This window comes from Drosophila virilis, chromosome 2, assembly GCF_030788295.1.
Source record: "Drosophila virilis strain 15010-1051.87 chromosome 2, Dvir_AGI_RSII-ME, whole genome shotgun sequence".
Classification (NCBI taxonomy): Eukaryota; Metazoa; Arthropoda; class Insecta; order Diptera; family Drosophilidae; genus Drosophila; species Drosophila virilis.
The window spans coordinates 32,742,962-32,755,623 of record NC_091544.1 but is presented as its reverse complement, the minus strand read 5'-3'; the positions used below and the strand labels follow the sequence as shown (position 1 = coordinate 32,755,623).

Here is a 12,662-nt window from a genome sequence, read left to right as displayed (position 1 = left end):
AACCCTTTTCCGTAAATAAGTATTAGATACTTTGTGTTTTCTGCCATCAATTGAAATGGAGCCGTCAAAAACATAAATTTAAGCTACAAAATACCGCTAATTTTTAGGAAATGCCTCGAAACTGATCAGTGTGTACACTCCGAAGCAACGAGCACAAATGGTTCGATATTAACATTGCCCCATTGTCAAATTGTCTTAGTTAACACAGCGCCTAACACAGTTAACAGAACTCGCTTCTGCTATGGAAAATTTAACATTCATGAGGATGTAGATCGATAAGTTAGCCGGTTACTCTAGTTTTTTAACATTTAACCTATTACTCCTCACTTAAATTTAACAGTTAGCATCTGAATTTATTTAATGGCTAACAGATTGGCTAACGAATAACTTGAAAAATGAGCACTACTCCTCACTTTTACAGCTGCTATTGTAACTGTTACTGTTACCAGACTTACTCCTCATACCTTTAATTCCACACAATAAGCGCGAAAATTAAATACAAATACTTAACAAAATAAAAGACTTGTTGATTTGTTGTTTTCTCGTTTTTATATTTTATTTGATCATGCATAATATTAAGCTTAAAGTAATATTTTTAATAATATATTTAAAATACAATAAACAGCAATTACGTTTATATTTCGTGCTTATAGAAGGCAGGTAACTGTATATGTATGTAAATACATATACAAATTTATCTTTCATTTTACTCTTATATCGTATTATTACAATACATATGTAAAGTTCTGGTAGATATACACATACACTCAAGCAGACTTACATATTACACATGTATACGCCACATATATATTTATGACTATTCAAAAATTCATACATATTTACAATTTGATAGAAAATATTAGAATTTTTGTGTGTAGTCTACAATTTGGGGCTGTGATTAAAAAGTAGATTTGCCAGAAATATAAAAAAGCGAAGAATACTGTTTTGGAATTTGGGAAAATAGTGTTGTGAACAGTGAAAAATATAGTGAAAGGAACTGTGAAATTGAAAATGTCAGTCTTCCAGAAAAAACATTTAGATAATGTGAAAATTAAACTAGAGAGAGAGAGAGAGAGAGAGAGAGAGAGAGAGAGAGAGAGAGAGAGAGAGAGAGGTAGGGAAAATTATAAAAACAATTTAAAAATTGCGCTGGAAATTCAGATTCATGCTTTAAAAGGGTGTAGGGTCTTTGAGGTATTTTCAGCTATGGAGTATACATATATTGGTACATATTTCATAACAGATTCAAGCCAAAGACATGGCACAAATATAAATTTAAACTTAAGCAAATGTTTTCAAGTCTGCCAGATGCCAATCCGATAGTAATGCTAAACATTTAACAACAGCAACAAAACAACAATAACGGTTAACAATGCAAAACGCGCGGCAACTGCAATGATAGTGAAATCACAATATTATATAAATGTATTAAATGTTTATTTTGAGCTCAATATTTACCTAGCCACAGTGCTTGCGCCCACGTGCAGCTGACACGCCCCGTGGTGGACAATCACACCACCTGGACCGTGGCAAAGGCGCTGAACGTGACCTTCTTGGGAAACTCGGGACCTGGTGAGCCGCGTGTCTTGATAACGGGCTTCAGCGGCTGGCGTGGCTTCAGCGACAGGAGTCCGGCGGATGCGGCCAGTTCGCGTAGTCGCTGGGAGAAGCCGCTGCCGCTGGAATTGCTGCCGTTGGCTGTTGTCGCCGCTGCACTATGATGCTCCAGGCCGGCGCAGTCGAGGACATCGAGTCCATTGTTGGAGCGATAGACCTGCGCCGTGGCCGTGGGATATACCGCCAGACTAGTACCGCCCGTCGTGCCGCAATTGCTGCCCCCGGCTGCTGCTGTTGTTGTTGTCGCTGCGGCGGCTGGCGTGATGTAGCTGCAGAAACACAGAGAGAGAGAGAGAGAGAGAGAGAGAGAGTGGAAAATTAAATTAGTCAGCCTTTGCGCTAATTGATTTATTTTTTATTTGCCAAAAACTTTGGGGTGTGAACAGCGTTCACAAATAATCTGATCGATAATCGGAAAGATGAGTCGCACACAACTGCGAACTGGCCAGCGAATTGGCATGTGGCAAACAGTTTATAAAGTGGTTTGGCTACCACAACAAGACCCGCCCGGCAACAGGCCACTGAGCCTAAGATCTTGCATTCAGATCCGCTTGTTATTCATTAAATATATATACCATATATATTTTTTGATATACAACTAATATAAACAGCATCCACGAAGCGTGCTGTTTATTTTCATACACTGCTGCAATTTTCAATGTTGTGTCGACCTTATAGATGCTAATTAATTTGTTTATGCGATTCGTGCCCGGGCAATCGATCTTTCAGCTGATGCTGCGCTACTTTTGGCCAACCATTAACCAATAAACATATTGCTTACACAAATACATTTATAGATTTTGCGTGTTTAAGGCTTTTTTTCGCCTAGTTTTTCGCCTTTGATTGTTTAAATTTTGATTTATTATGATTGAACTCATCCAATACAACAATAGGGTATATGCAAATGAGTTCACGCTGAGTTGATGCGCAACAGCAGCTGCAGAGTTAATTGTTTTTTCGCAACTCAAATTGTTTACCAAAGAAAATTAATTGAAATTAAATTGATGAGCGTGAAGCGACAACTTGTCTTGTGAGCTAGTTTCGAGCCGACAGCTTGGCATAGATATACTTTGCATATTTACAAAGATTAACACTATAAATCCTCTGCTGTTTTATATTTTATACTTTATATTTTTCAAGAGGTGTAGACTTATAATATTTTTAAATATTTTTCAATATGGTCGTGGAGAAATTGAACTATCTATCAGATCGAAAGAATTCTTAGGCTAGTTGATATATATTTTAATATATTTTATGTTGGTCATAAAAGTATATAGCTATTATATATAGCTGCAGAGGACTATATTTCTGAAGGAAACAATTATTTGCATAATGTTAATATATTTAAATAAATTTTATGCTGGCCGCCTTGAGCTAAATCTATATAATATATTCATGTAGTAGTCGAAAAAGCATTGATAATGGAAAATTGTATTGTTTTATGTGAAACTAAGGATGACAGCGAGCTGGGTTCAAGTATGTAGAATGGGGGTTTCTGAAGCAAACTTATGAATATGAAGTTGATTCGAACCTAACGGTCAGCCATCTGGGCTTGCAGTCCTATTTAAAATTACATTTAAGTTAAGTTTAAGTTCCTTAAGTTCCTTATATACCAAATATTTGTTAACATATGTTTGTATTATCATGTGTACCATGTTTATGTATATATTTAATCTCAAATCAATTTCCGTATTAAGCCTCTTGCGCTTATTAAGCTGTTGTGTATTTTTAAAAGTTGTGTAATTATTGTTAGCATTTGTTGTTGTTTTGCTTTTGTTAATTTTGTAATACGCATTGCAATTGGAATGCAATTTTTTTATTTTGGCAGCCTTGCCTGAAAGCATAATTAGCATAAGCTGCCGCGTGCTTTACTTCCTCATAATGTCAACAATTTAATGTCAATTCATTTATATATTTCGTTGTCATTGTTGTTTTGTTTTGTTTCAGTTGTTGTTGGCCAAGCAATTGGCATTCACCGAGCGTCAGTCGCAGAGTTTAGCGACAGGCGCTTAATGCATAAATAAATTAAAAAATAAACCGTGTTAAATGTGTTTTTTTATTTTCATTTATTATATTTGTGTTTTTGCCGCCGAACTTCACTTGATTTTGAGTCTTGATATAATTTATCGCACAATACACGTTTGGTGCGAGCATTAATTAAGCCAATGCTGCGGCTCTGTGGGTCATCTCCATAGACAAAAATCTTGGCTAGACGACGCATCATTCGAAATGCTTTACTTCAATTAAAATTGAACCAGTGCGCCGGCCACTTAATCGTAATGTTGCGGCTCGCACGAGTACCTTCAATGCGCATTTTAATTTAATTTTATTATTATTGTATTTTGTATTGTAGCTGAATGCCAAGCCGTGTGAATTCGTTTTACATTATCAGGCGGTCAGATTTGTACGCTTCATTGTTGTTGCTATTGTTGCATTGTCTTGTTGCCGCGGCTTATGTATATATAATTAAGCATTATCAGCGGCGAATGGAAAACAGCAGATGCCAGATGGGAGGCATACCTTTGACTTGCATACAATATAAATGCCTTTATGCTTTGTATCTTCATTTGTTTGTTTGTTGGTTTTTGGCATTGAACTTTGCTTTGACTTTGAGTCTGGTGCTTTTGAAAGTGTTCAAGAAATCCTAATTAATTATAATATTATAAACATCTTCCATATTGTTAAGGCGCATGTGTGCATGTGTGAGAAAATTCCATTTTGTACATTTTTCACACAATTTACGCTCTTCAGTTGATATTTAGAGCGTGCATTTTGTGGTAATGTCAGCGAAAGTTTGATCTCTATAATCTTTACAAGGTATTCTCTAATTAACGTGTGTGTGAAGATTAAAGTTCGTTTTATTTGTATTATGCATATTTCAATAAATCATAATTTCATAGAAAATTTATATATATTTTTGTATCATTTTTATTTATTTACGTATTTTTATCTATTGCGGTTTTCTAGAAAATCCAACAACAATTCAGTTCAAAAGAAAGAATTTTTTATTATTTTTATAAATTTAATATTCTTTAAATTAGTTATGTATCAATTTATTATAATACGAATTTTATAAAAATACGATATATATATTTTTTGTATAATTATATACTATATATACATAATTTTTTAATTTTCATATAGAATCCTACATCATTTGTATTTAAGAGAAAAGCGTATATTATATATTTATGAATCTTTTTATACTTTATAATATTTTTTATTTATTAATAATTTATTTATTATGCATTTATTCATTCATATATATTCATAACTAGCTTCTAAGCAGTTTTTGTCCATTTCCTCAAGCTGTCAGCCTTTTTTACACATATTCTAATGCTTTAAAATTAAAGCATAATTTTATCTTTAACTTAATTAAAACTCTTGCTAATTTCGACCCAATTCTCAGCGGCTGTCAGCTTGTTTTCATTAAATGTCTTCGTTGAATTTGGTTATAAATCATAGTCTCGTTTGTTGCCTAAGTCTATTGTTTGTTGTTGCTGTCGCTTTGCAGTTCATAAATTTGAAATTGAGCCGGCGCGAAATTGACTTATTTTAAAGCGGGCTAATCTTTTTGCTACTCCGCTAATCGATGAAATTAATAAATAGGGCTTGTGTTGAAAATTTTTGTTTGTAAACAAGCAGCGTGTTGAAATGCTCTTTGTCAATATATGTGTGTGTATGTGTATTGTGTCATGAATTTGTTTGTTTGGCTAATTAAGTCGTCAACAAAAATTTGACAAATTGCTTTACAAATGCCTTGTTGTCCCAGCCAGTTTGTTGCTCAAGACTTTTGTTTGCCCATTTGTCTATTGGCAATTGGCAGCTGCTAAAAAGCAAATGGCAAGCGCAGCATCGCAATTTGTCAATATGCGACTGACATAAATCCATCAATGCATTCGGATACAAAATCAATAGCCCAACACGGTGAAGGCCAGGCAAAAAACTTGCATAATAAATACGAATAAAAGGCAAGCCATTGCAATAAACAAGCGACAGCGCGGCAAACGCAGATCAGCCGTTGCACTTGCTTCTAAGCATAATTACATATTTCGCTTACATGCCGGTTGCAGTTGCACTCGTTGCTGGCCGACTGTGTGGCATGTTAAGCAGCTGTGTGTGTGTGTGTGTGTTTGTGTGGAGCTGGGGCACACATAGTGGCAAAAAAAAAGCAAAGACAAAAGAAGCGCCGCACAAGCGCAGCTTCACATCCGCATCGCTGACTGTTGACTGCGCTGTGGCCGCTGCTGCCTGCCCCATGCTGCTCGCTGCTTTACTGCATGCCCCAACAATTGCTTCATTTTGAGCAAATGAAAAGCAATTTTGATGCAGCAATTATGTGTGCCTGGCTGCCAGGCGCAGCATTCTGTTGTGCTGCAGCAAGTTCGTTGCTTAAGTCTTTTGTTTTGCATATGACAAAAATGTTGGCAGCCAGTGTCAAAGATAGTAGCAGATACAAGCAGCAGCCAGGTGCTCCTTAAAATGCCTTGTAAAAGCAGTGCTTCTGAGCCTACCACAGTTTAGCAGAAATTGTACACCGTTTGACAAGCATTCTTGATCTTGATTATGTAAAATGCAGTTTGATATCTATACAGCGCCCACAATTGCAGGTTTGGCAAGGCACTGTTGGCCATTTGTTTTTTTTTATTGGCATCTTGCAACAGGAAACTTGTTATAGCTGTTGTTCTTATTGGTTTCGATTGCTTATTGTTGTCGCAGCTTTTATTAGAAACATATATAAAATATATACTCATTATCATTAGCCATGCTTAACTTCTGACATTTGCCATCCAGCGGTGCTTTTAGCCAGGCCGAAATGTGAGCTACAGTAAATAAATATGACGCTCTTTTGTAAACGGGTTTGCGATTTAGCCAAATTAATATCATTATAATTTGTTGTGATTTTGCATGGGCGTCCGCCACAAAATTCTTATAGCCACAAAATGTCAAGGTTCTGACAACAACAACAACAAGCAGCAGCAACAAAAACAAGAAGGGACAGCAAAAGCAATTTGCAACAAGCTAAACACTATTTCTAATTACTATTGAATATGAGCCTAAAGCCAAATAAGAGAATCGCTGCCCGGCTGTCTGCGGCTAGTCATGCTCAGGTTGTCCGAAAGTTCAACTTCCCCATACACACACAGGCACACACATACGTAACACAACAACAGCTTGGCAAATGAAAAACAAATCTTTCACACGTTCAGTCTATTGATAGGCAGTCAGAGCTGCTAAGGAGAGAGGTGGTGAGGTGGTAAGGGGGAGAGGAGGTGCTGCACGCGGCCACATTCTCTCGACATGTAGCAAGTGCCAGAGCCATTGTGCGTCGTCTGCCTTTCGTGTTGTCTGCCCAGCTGCCCATTGAAATTGTTTATTGAAATCGATGATGAATGATTGAAAGTAACTATTAGTTGCCGAGTTGCTTGTTGTTGTTCTGCATCTTTTTTTTTGCTGTTGCCTTTGTTGTTGTTGGCGGGTTGTTATTATTGAATTTGCTGTCGGAAGCAATTTACAAATTGTTTTCGCTAGACACACGGCGTTGTATGCTTTATATTTCAGCTTTCTGCGCAATTTCTATTTAGCTCTCAGTGCGCTTTTCTCCCTTGCTCTCACGTTTTTTCCAATTTCTATGCTTTTTATTTTTCGTGGCTCCAATTACTGTCAAACTGTAGCACATTTTTTGCTGCTCAGTGACTCTCTAACATTTGTCTGAGTTTCGCATGTGAAACTGCTAGTTTGTCTTTTGTTTTGACTTGCTACAAAACTGCGCAGTAACTGTCAAGCTGTAAGCCCAAAAGGTCATGAACTACACAGGCACACACACAACTAAATATATTGAGGTTCGTTGCCTAAGATTTTTGTTTTCAGTGCCCTTCAAACTGCACAACTTAATTAAATCATAAAAAAATTGAAGAAAAACAAACAAAAATACGAAACAAAAATGTGTAACAATAAACAAAAACATTCCATTGGACAGAGAAAGCTCCGCTTCCCATTTGAAGCTTTACAATAGATTTAAAAGCGGGGCGTTTTTTTTTGATAAGCGAGTGATTAACACTGCCCGCTAATGAGTACTGGCAACTAGTTTAAACAGATGCAGGCGTTTAATGGTGTGAAATGGACGCCCAGAAAAGCCATTGAAGCGTGCCACAGCATATAGCATAATATAGCATAAGCTTTACACTCCAGTTACCATCAATGAAAGTCTAAAGACAGCGTCTCGGAAAGTTGATCGAACCTTGAAAATGTTCAAACAATTGATGAGCATCAAAAATAAAAACGTACATACTAAGCGAGAGAGAGGGAGAGGAAGAAAGACAGAGAGAGAGGCAGACGAGAGAATAATAAGTAATAACAACAAGAAAAACTTAAAGGTCTATCATTAAACAACAACAAAAGGCAGCAGCAACAAACAAAAAAAAAACGCGCAAAAATCGGAGAACAGTTAGGCCAACTTCGTTGGCTAAGGGCCATGGCCCGCCATGTCTTGGCTTTTATGAAGTAATTAAAGCGCATGAATTGGCCAATTGTCCAAGACAAGCCAAAAGTGCCAGAGCCCCAAGGCATTTTGGAAGTCTGGAAGTGTGGAAGTCATGAATGTGCTCATGATGTGAATTAATTACTGACCCAAAGCGCTGGCTAACCAGCGCCAATGTTAGCCGTCAGTTGCCGTTAAAAGGCTGCAATTTGACTGCATTTGCAGCTACTGTGCCAAAAGATGCATAGATAAGCCCAGCCAGATGAACAACAGACCCCTAGGCTGTACACCTTAGAAACCTGCTACAAAAAGGAATAAGAAAACTAACTTGGCCACTAAATTTGATCCAGCTGAAAGTTGATTTGTAATAATTGGAAAAACTATTAGCTTCTGCAGGTGCTTTTATTTGCTAGCAAATAGCTGTTGCTATTTATAGACTAGCAGTTTGAGTAAGAAATTCAATGGTGCCAGCGAATTGTCAACAAAAATTGTTCTAATATTAGCTGGCAAATATTGATATGTGATATATATTTCATCATTGACAAGTATTGCTTTATATACTAGATTGGTACACTAGAATTTCTGAGAATATATTAAATTTGAAATTACGTTTAAGGAGCTGAAGAATCGATCTACGTCTGGAAATGAGAGGCAGTAGGAACAGTCGGCTGTGTGCAGAAAATAATTATATTATTTCAGTTTTTAAAATCTGTACACCAAAAAAGGTCATTACAAATATGAGCAAGGGTAAGAACATCTGACATTACCCAATCTATGTGCATACATTAATAATGAAAAGAAACCTTTACAAATCCCACATAAATATATGTATAATCATAAACGTGGAAACGCACATATAACTTATTTTCTAAGAATTGCTCTTAATTAAGTTTATATTCTGATGAGTGCGAAGATATTTTTTTTATTTTAACTTACAAAAAAATGATCTAAGCTTCCTTTTGCTCAATCACCTTAAAGAAAATGTTATAACTATTTCCCTGAGGCAAATTGTTAAACAATTAAGCACGTATATTGAAAAATTAAATTTAACCATAAATTTTCAACCAACTTTCTTAAACCCTTCCAAAGTATTAACAATTTAAAAGCCCTATAATAATTTAAAAATCTTAAAAACACTATTTTATTTTTTTTTTAAATAAAAGCTATAAGAATTTATTATGTATAAACACTTGCCCATGCAATAAAAATCTGACCAGCACGAGTTTAACGTCAGACAGTCCCAACATTTCCGAGTGTTTACTTTAATGCTGCTATCGCACAGCCCCAAATCCCAACAACTTCCGCAGTTGTCACGTGTGGATGCCACAACGAATAACGTTTAGCACTTTCGAATTTCCAAAGAGTGCAACAACAACAACAGCAGCAACAACAACAACAACCGTGTGCACTTGCAGAGGCTATCAAATGTTTATTCTTCTCTTAACTATGTATATGGCATATCTAGAGAGCTAGCAGAGGCTTTCAGACAAGCGGAAGAAGTAAAAGTTGTTAAACATTTTCCATAATTATAAATCAAGAAAAATAAACGCTGACAATTGCAGCGCACACCTGTGTGTGTGCAGTGAAATTGAAAGTCAATACAAATCAAGAGCTGAGACAGAGACGGTCAGGCATATCGATGGATCGTTTCGATTGGAGCTGTCGATTAGTTTTATGGCCAGGCGGAAGCACCCGGCAAATGTGGCATAAGGAAGCGATGTCTATTTATTGTATGCTTTATCATCTCCATTTGCCTGTCTAATGAAAATGCTGATGAAAAATCCGAAAAGTCCATAAAACACAATTAACAATTGACAGTCGCTACACTACGCAATCAAGACTATTTTCATAGTTTACGAGCGGGGGATCCGAGCGCTTGGAGACCTCACTCCAAACTCTGTCACAGCAAGTGGCATATAAATATGACATCTTAAATGCGCCATAATTTCCAACAACTTGACTTGTTTTCGTTTCGTTTTCGTTTTCTCTGAAATGTGACAATATTTTCTGTTTTATTGCGCAAATAGAATACATAGATATATAAGATATATATAGTATGCATGGACAGATAAGCTAGTTATATATATATATATATATATATATATATATATATATATATATATATATATGTATATATATATATGAAGAGAGAGAGAGAGAGAGAGAGATTTATGGACAAGCTCTAGAGTTTTATGCTGTTTTTCATTACAAGCATCACATTATCTAAATGTTATAAACAGCAACAAAACAACACCAATACAATATCTATGAATATTTTTCTTAATGGATATTATTGTTACTATAGCACATCTTTATATTTTGTTGTTTTCTTTTATAAGCTTGAGTTTTAGTTTATATTGCTTTTAAATAAAAGCTAATATGTATTGGCATGATCTCAGCTGTTGAGCAGTTACAATCGATATATGCGTATATATTAAAAATTAAATCATGAGACAATCTTGATTCGAAATACTTCAACTAATGACTCAGAAAGTGATGCTCACAGTTGATGTCATATTTTAGCTAAAGATGCGCGCCTTAGGAAATCTTAAGCAGCACAAAAGTATAAGAAATAAATATAGAAAAAATGGGTATAAAATATTAACAAATATCAATATTATTACCATCTAGAAATATGTCTTTCTGGCTGCTGCAATGTACAGTGAAATCCCTAAGACCTCAAAAATCGACTGACCCTTTCTTTTGGACCGCAACCAAGTATTTGGAAAATTCGAGCTCCAAGTGAGGGAAAATGTTGATAAAAGATTACATGACAAATTATAATAGTAAAACGAGCGAACATAAAATCATAAGTTTGAACTTACAACATTTTTTTTTTCATATTTTTATAAGTTATTATTCACAATATAAATAAATAAATACAAAAAAAATAATGAAATTCGATGTGAGCTACGAAAACAATAAGATTCATAGAATCGTGATGGGCTCTGTCTGAAGCTGTTCGTTTTCAAACCGGGCAATGCCGGGCTTTTTTTTATAAATGAAAAGATTGTTTTTACTTCCAGGTTATTTATAAAATTTGTACGCGCTCATCGCTGACAAAATCATTTTTTATAATTTTACAATTAATTGTTGTTTTTTTTTTTGCCAGCGCATTTCATTAATTGCATTTTCATGTTAGGCGCATTTCTGGCCAAGTTTAGTGGGCAAGAAACATCCGTTAAAGTGCAGCCGAACTATTGACTCAGCTGCTGCTGTCACGCCCACATTGTTTGTTGTCTGCTTTGGGCCAGCCAACTTGAACTTTTGCACACAATATCACAGCAGACACAAACACAAACACACATCTTGCTGTTGCAACAACAACAAACAGGCAGCTGGAAAACTGTGCAAACTGTCTGACTTACTGACTTTACTGGCCGACACAGTCTGTCTGTCTTTCGGCCTGAGCTTGACTACCTGCTAACCCTGACTTTAGTCTTCAATGCACTTTTGACATTGAGTTGTTGTCGTTGTCGTTGTTGTTGTTGCTGTTGCTGTTGCTGTTGCTACTTCTCGATCCAGCCTGCAGCTATGCGGCAATTGCAACATGGTCAAAGTGTCGCCCTGACATGTTCCGATGTCGTTGATGTTGTTGTTGCATTTGACATGCTGCAGCAGCAACAAGTGCTCTACAATTGAGTTGCTTTACTATAAGGATACCCTGTACAAAGTTGTGTGGCCAAGAACTAAAATATTCATACAACTGCCTTTATATATCCTTAATTATATTGTCTCTAGAACAATATAGAACACACTTTAAAAGGTTTATTAATTCAATGTCTACACTAAAGACGCCTAGCGTCTTTTGCCCATTTTTAATTCATGCAGTTCTATTTGCAAAAAGAATATATTTCAAAGCAAAAAAAAAGAAAAAGAAACACTTTCCGTCTTTACGCAAGACAGAAACCGCAAGACTCTTTGGGAAAGGCAGCCGCTGCCAGAGTCAGCGACATGTTTAGACTTTCTGAGCAGGAAGCCAAGCAACGCCGAGTCAGCGTCAAGTGTCGTCTAACCGTCCCTCTTGCTGGCTGTCTGTCCGTCTGTCTGCCTGGTTGCACCTACTAACAGTTGAATCTATAAGCTAGGCACAGCCTCAACGAACGAGCCAACCGCACACACACACACACACACATGCTCACGTCGAAGAGCTCGTTTTGAGGGCAGCATCAAAAGAGACAAAAGATGACAACGCAGACCGAACGCTGACCACAAGTGCAGAGTGTCTGTCCGTCGTTGTCGCCGTCTCAGTTGGTCAAGTGGCAGTGGAAAAATAAGTCAGTGTGACAAACAACATTTCCTTTTAAGGGCCTTCAAGCGGCGCTGGCGAAACTGAAACCCTATAAAAATAAATACATATATATAGCTAAAGCTTTCAGCTGAGCTGCTGCTGCATTCATTACCGAAACGCATCAAAAAGATTTCGTGGACTTTGGTCTTAATTGGACAAAATACAAATGCATTAAACAAAATTTTAATTTAATCAAAATTTTTAAAAGGCAAAGACCTTGGTCTTCTTATAAGCTGCACACTTGAAACTATTTTTATGCAAATGATCGACGCA

At 36.4% G+C, this 12,662-nt stretch overlaps 1 protein-coding gene across 1 annotated transcript in view; it reads right to left on the bottom strand.

Moving 5' to 3' along the window:
• Positions 1-530: 530 nt before the first annotated feature.
• LOC6632862 (probable serine/threonine-protein kinase DDB_G0280111) overlaps positions 531-12,662 on the bottom strand; it is a 57,713-nt gene continuing 45,581 nt past the window's right edge. The window contains exons 2-3 of the mRNA XM_070207107.1: positions 1,459-1,886; positions 531-1,390 (exon numbers count right to left, since the gene is read on the bottom strand). Coding sequence (XP_070063208.1) covers positions 1,511-1,886 — 376 coding nt within the window. The 3' untranslated portion in view covers positions 531-1,390; positions 1,459-1,510. The remainder of the gene's footprint in view (positions 1,391-1,458; positions 1,887-12,662) is intronic.